General features: G+C 39.7%; 1 protein-coding gene across 1 annotated transcript; it reads left to right on the forward strand.

Annotated features, from left to right (window-relative positions):
* The first annotated feature begins 242 nt into the window (after positions 1 to 242).
* On the forward strand, positions 243 to 5343 carry LOC109512662 (solute carrier family 22 member 13-like). Its single transcript, XM_019864561.1, has 9 exons — positions 243 to 355; positions 493 to 647; positions 1090 to 1258; positions 1333 to 1453; positions 2517 to 2611; positions 3693 to 3907; positions 4144 to 4252; positions 4440 to 4646; positions 4818 to 5343. Coding segments are annotated over exons 1-9 (1140 nt in total). The 5' UTR covers positions 243 to 353; the 3' UTR covers positions 4885 to 5343.
* The last annotated feature ends 1193 nt before the right edge of the window (positions 5344 to 6536 follow it).

Below are 6536 nucleotides of genomic sequence, written 5' to 3' on the forward strand. Positions count from 1 at the left end.
TCTACAGAACATCGGGGAGTTTGGAATTTTCCAGAAGCTCATCATTTGTGCACTGAGCTTCCCGAATATGATTTTAGGCTTTGAGTTTGCCTGCGTCTTTTTTATCCAGTCTGATCCGGAGCGACATTGCAACACGGATTGGATCCTCGAGGCAGACTCGAACCTGACATCGGATGAGCAGCTCAACTTGACCGTTCCTCGCGAGCGCGATGGTTCTTTCAGCCGATGTCGCATGTTTGTGCCAGTGAACTGGGACATCGGAACCATCAGGGAGCGCGGGCTCAATGAGACCGCGGCGTGCCAGAACGGTTGGGTCTACTCCAATTCGCTTTATACCGCCACCATAGTCACTGATGTAAGTGATGATTGTTGATGTCAACCATTCACCAAATATCTATATGAATATATATATATCTATATATAAATAAGAAAAAAAAATCGGTCTCCCAAATGACACGACGTTCTATCCTGAATGGGTTTTCTGTTTTCCAGGTTCGGCCGCAAACGAGCAGCTCAAATTCCACTGGTCGTAGCCCTCATTTTTACTGTCACCACTGCATTGTGCCCCAACTACCTTTTGTATTTGATATCCCAATTTCTGATGGGCCTTGGCTATGGAGGTTTTCGGCTAAATGGCATCATACTGGGTGAAGTATTGTGATTTTTTTTTTTTTTTTTTTGGGTGATCATGACCCATTTCTCTATTGATGCAAATTTGAAGTTGGATATTCAGTCAGATCATACTTATATGTGTGCATCATTCCACTTTTCATTTATGTTCAGCTGCATGTTGATCTACGTCAGTAAATTGTGTATGAAGTGAGCTGAAGACATGGAAGTTATATTCATGCATCCATCCTCCAAAAAAGATGATTATTTGGGGACTTCTGAAAGCTGTGGATTGCATCGTATTGTATTATAATGTATATTGTATTGCTGAGTAGATTGTGCAATTACTTACTACTGATGTTGTGATCAGTGATTGGAAGACGCTTTTCTTTTTCGGAGCCTTCCTTCTTGCCTCACCGGTCTTCCGATGAAGATGCCTGGCAAACATTATGAATCCACTTTGTTTCTCCGTTCTGACAGCCACTGAGTGGATCGGTGCATCCAAGAGGTCATGGGGGGTGGCGGCAACTCAACTATGTGGTGCAGTTGGACAGGCCGTCCTTGCTGGTCTGATTTACGTTGTCAGAGACTGGAGAGTAGCTCAGTTGATCACTGCAGCTCTACTTGGTGTCATTGTCGTTTATATATGGTGAGCATCAAACATTTCTACAACACTTTGAATAACTTATGATAATGAACACAATATTCTCACGGAACAATCAGGTTCCTTCCAGAGTCAGCCAGGTGGTTGTTGGAGAGAGGCAGGACAGAGGAGGCCAAAGAATTGCTTTTCAAGGTGGCGTCTATCAATAAACGCAGATTTTCAGAAACTCTCCTGGAAAAGGTACTGAGGCTTTGGCTGCAAACTCTCACTTTTCTTGGGGTGAAAAACTTGGGAGACTCATTTCACCGTGCCGACTCATTACACAAACACCCAACACAAAGCCCAGCAACAGCGTGAGCTTCAGGTCAGTCAGAGTTCAGAGCTGGGCTAAACTTGGTCTGACCACACAGACAAGAAATTCTGATCATATTTATTGAATAGGCATATAAGTATTGGCGCTTATTGGCCTGACTCTTTTCCAAGATGACTCGGGGGGACTATTTAAACACTGGCCCAATTACAGTCTGTGTGATGGCTCTGTACTGTTCACTGCTGCTTTGCAGAATGCTGTGAAGAAATTGAAAAATTCTGCGGTGTGGTAAGCACAGTCAAGAGCAAATAAATAACATGGCAAGTGTGCCATTAACAGTGTTGGGAACAACACATTGCCGATGTAAAACGTTACTTTGTAACACTACATTGAGGCAACATCAAATTAATGTAAGCTAAGTTATTTTGACAATGCTATTATGGTTACTAATCCTGTAACGCATTTGAGACCACATGCGATCGAGTCACTGCAGAAGTGACATCAACTGGTTGGATCTATCTTTATCAATACTGTTGATATTTTTGTTTTGATTACACATTCTCTATCTATCTATCTCTATAGCTAGCTAGCTATCTAGCTATCTTTCTAGCTAGCTATCTACCTAGCTAATTCGAGTCGAAAGTTATCTTAAAATAGAACAATGACTGTACTATGTAAACAAGTCCTCCTGTGTCACTGCTCAGATTGTCATCTGGAAGAAGCTTTTTTTTAAATTTAAACATAAATAAAGTTAACAGTTTTTGTTTTTTTTTACTTTGGGCTGTGCAAAATGAAAAGTAGTATTCCATTTTTTTAGCTGAGGCTTCTGGCTGAGAAGATAATTGAGATGTGACAACAAGCCCCGGCCTCCCACACACATATACAATGGCAAAATGACATCCACAAAGAATTACTGGTACTCGTTTGTTAAAGCAACAAAAAATGTGTTACATTGTCAAAGAGGGAAAAATGTTGTTTTTGTGTGCGTTACAGATTGCGGTAAAAGAAACAGAGAAAAAGAGCAACATTTTAATGCTTATCCAATCACCTGTGCTTCGAAAATATTTATTTGCCATCTTATTTACATGGTAAGTAATACTGAACATTTAACACTGATTAAGACCCGCCTTTACTATTTAACCATAAAAAGTAATTTGTTGGACGACTGGTGAGCATGTCCGCCTCACAGTGCAGAGGTGCAGGGTTCGATTCCACCTCTGGCCTTCCTGTGTGGAGTTTGCATGTAAAACCCACGCAGGCACAGGGAGAACCCTGCACCTCTGCACTGTGAGGCGGACGTGCTAACCCATCGCCCACCACGCCGACATCATTTAACCCAGGGGTGTCAAACTCATTTCACATGGTGGGCCACATACGGCCTCGGTAGATGTCAAGTGGGCCGGACCATTAAAATGATACAATACTTTGCTATAAATAACCAAAACAATATGTCTTTCCTTTGTTTTGGTATAAAGAAGCACAAGAACATTAGGAAAATGTTGAAATTTAATGAACATATCTTTTACAAAACATTTCATGAAGCACCTTACATTTCCTTCGACAAATGTGCAATTTACTTTTATCATTCACATATATGCATTGCAACTGATCCCACTGATTGTACAAACTTTAACAAGTAATTGGTATTGAAAAATATAGTAATGCACTTTAAGATTAAACAAGATTCATAAAGAAAGCAAGTTTTAAAGCATTTACACGTGCATATAAAATCTAAATGTAATCCCTGCCTACACCTTACAAACTAAGGAGAGTGCTATTAAATGTGTAAATGTGAGAGTGCTATTGATAGCGTCTGCTGTCATGGGTCTGTCTCAGTGACAGACTGAGGCTGCTGTTGTCTTCTTCTCTGATCAAAACAGTGTCCCCTTGCGGATACTCAATGAATTGCACCTGATTAAAAATATTAATTCTGTGTCTTTAATGCATTTTTTTCACTTTTACATTATCCTGCGGGCCTGATTGAACCTACTTGCGGGCCGGTTCCGGCCCGCGGGCCGTATGTTTGACATCCCTGCTTTACATAATCATCTCGCGGGCCGGATTAAACTCCTTTGCGGGCCGGATCCGGCCCGCGGGCCGTATGTTTGACACCCCTGATTTAACCACATAAAGTAATTTATGATGTTATGATTGTTTTCTTTTCTCCAGGTTCTCAGTGAACGTTGCTTACTACTGCATTTCATTCAATGTGGGCAATTTTGGCTTGGACGTCTTTCTGACACAGCTTATATTTGGAGTGACTGAAATACCCGTTCATCTGGTTTGCGTCTGGCTATTGGAAGCGCTGGGCAGAAGAGTATCTTTCATTTCAACACTTCTGGTTGGAGGCGTCTTGTGTATGTTGATACTCACTTTTAATCAGGGTGAGGCAGAAGTTGCATTCTTATTAAAAATAAGAATAATAATTGGAACAGTTTAGGCCCAAATGCAATAATATGTCTGCTATGTCATTAAATATAATACATTTTTAATCGAAATAACCAACTTTTCATTTTCATTATGATGTATTTATGTATTATTATTATTATTATTATTGTTGTTGTCTTATGTTTGATTCTGAGTATTCTCGATAAACAGATTTTGACTTCTTCTGTTTAAGGAAATAATGTTGCTGTTACCGTATTGGCCACCTCAGGACGCTTTATCATCAATTGGGCTGGAACCATATGCAATGTTTATGTTCAAGAGTTATTCCCAACATCTTGTCGGTAAGACAATCACCATTCCACTTTCTCTCATCAGTCATGTTGTACTGTCACACCTCATACCACTTCAATACACATCATAAAATTAATATATTGAGGGGGAAATGTTTTGTTGAGTGATGAGTAGTGACTCCAGCGAAAACCGTGACTGGACATTTGTAAGACTGAATTCCTGCTTTTCTGGCTTCAGACAAACTGCTTCTGGGGTGGGCTCCATCGCAAGTCGAGCCGGTGGTCTTATTGCTCCATTGGTCAACATGTTGGCTATGTACCACTGGTCCATACCCGTCATAAGTTTCAGTGGCCTCACACTGCTCAGTGGGGGTCTCTGCTTCATACTTCCTGAGACACGGGGGAAAGAGCTGCCAGATTCGTTTGATGAGGCTGAAAGCAACAGGTCAACAATTTCAAGAAAATATGATCCGATAGCTATCGACCGATGTTATGTCCATGCTTGCTATCTACTGACTACAAAACTATATTCATTGTCACGGGATTTGAATGGACTCCACAACAATGACGTATTACAATCACTAATGCTTGTTTCATTCCTTTTTTTTTTTTGCAGGAGCAAGAAGGCAACAAAGAAAGAGAGTGACTCAAATGTTATCCACATCAAATCAAGTAAACTGTAATATATTCACTTCTATTAATTTCAATTCATTCACATGTCAAATATTACAGCTGCGATATTTACCATGATGAGGGCAAGGTGACACATACACAGGCGACATGCCTGTCAATACACACGCTCACACACACACACACACACACACACACACACACACACACACACACACACACACACACACACACACACACACACACAACAAAGGCCGATGTACTAAACACCTTTCCGGCTTTTACAACTTGGAGGGCGTTGATGCACGGACAAGAGTAGAATTCCTTGTTGCAAACTAATGTGATCAGTCCTGCTTTTTGCATGGACATTTTCACTTTAGGGGACCTACAATGTGTCATAGTCAATTGTATTTTATTTAATACTTCAATGTGTTTATATTCTAATGTTTATGTGAAGTTACTGAAGTTACTGTTTATGTCAATCATTAAATGCAGAATGGTTCATGTTGTAACCCTGTCTGCTGCTCTTCTTTCTTTCTTTTATTTATTTATTTACCGGTATTTATTTTTAATTCGTCCTGCTCAGCCGCTCGGTCATGCAAAATGGAGGATCGGTGTAGCTTTTAATGCCAGATCAGTTTTCTCTGCAACAGGGGAGTTATATTCTGCCTGCCTCTATGGTAATTTGTGTTGTGATGGCTATTTATTGAAATTGCTGGCAGACAGAACGCGGTATGATAGCGGAGAGACAGAGACACAAGTGCGAACAGAGAGAAAAACACAAGTAAAAATGAAACAAATAAATCAAAACAGTATACGATGACTACAGTGTTACAATAGAATCTGTTTTTTCAACCGAACAGTCTTCAAACCAAAGATTAAGTCATAGCTGTGGGCTACCTTCATTTTATTGGGGGCACTGTGGGCCCTAACTTGAATATTTAGGGGCGCAAATGAATCACATATTCAGTTGTCAAGTAAATATTCACATTTTCACTCATTTTTACGATACTACTGATAAATGTGCACAAGTGTGGAGCAGAAGTTGGTCAGCAACAGTAACACTAATATTGAAGAATTCAGTAAATGTAGTAGCAAATTTATTCATTAGTCACACATGCAATTGCAGTCTGGAGCCCCGCACACGTTTTTTTATGATAATACTAAAATTATTTTCCTCAACAATAGCAACATATCTTTGTTCACATGATTCATTCTTTGTTTATTTCCATTGTGGTACTACCATGAACATAGAGTGACTTCAAGTTGAAAACACATGTTGAAGTGACCTCCAATGACCACGATGACATCATAAACCCTGCACGAGGGTCGAAAAAAAAAGTTTGATTGAAATGTGGGACGCTTAAGCATATGGTAATAGCAAACGAGAATGATACGGTACATTCAAGACAAGTAATTTTCACAAAATGTTATAAATTTGTACTTCCTTGCTCGCAACTAGAATCCCAAACTGCACTGAGCTCAACTGCATTTGTTCAAACGAAATCATGATAAACAGTATCTAAAAGAATGTAAAGTGAACAAATTGTGAATCATTTTCTTCCAAAGCGCAGTTTATATTTCACAATGTAATTGGAGATATAAATCGTAATGGTTTGTTTCTCTTGAGAAAACTTTTGTTTAAAAAAATAAAAGAAAACGTAAAAAAAAATGAGATGGACAACAGTGATCCCGTTTGAGCGCC

Source organism: Hippocampus comes, unplaced genomic scaffold, assembly GCF_001891065.2.
Source record: "Hippocampus comes isolate QL1 unplaced genomic scaffold, H_comes_QL1_v1.1 scaffold2172, whole genome shotgun sequence".
NCBI classification, from domain to species: domain Eukaryota; kingdom Metazoa; phylum Chordata; class Actinopteri; order Syngnathiformes; family Syngnathidae; genus Hippocampus; species Hippocampus comes.

Bases quoted from the DNA above. Each gene is read 5' to 3' on its own strand.
- LOC109512662 (XM_019864561.1), top strand. The intron at 648-1,089 runs GTGAAGTATTGT...CCGTTCTGACAG, and splicing joins GCTAAATGGCATCATACTGG to CCACTGAGTGGATCGGTGCA. The intron at 1,454-2,516 runs GTACTGAGGCTT...TGTGCGTTACAG, and splicing joins CAGAAACTCTCCTGGAAAAG to ATTGCGGTAAAAGAAACAGA.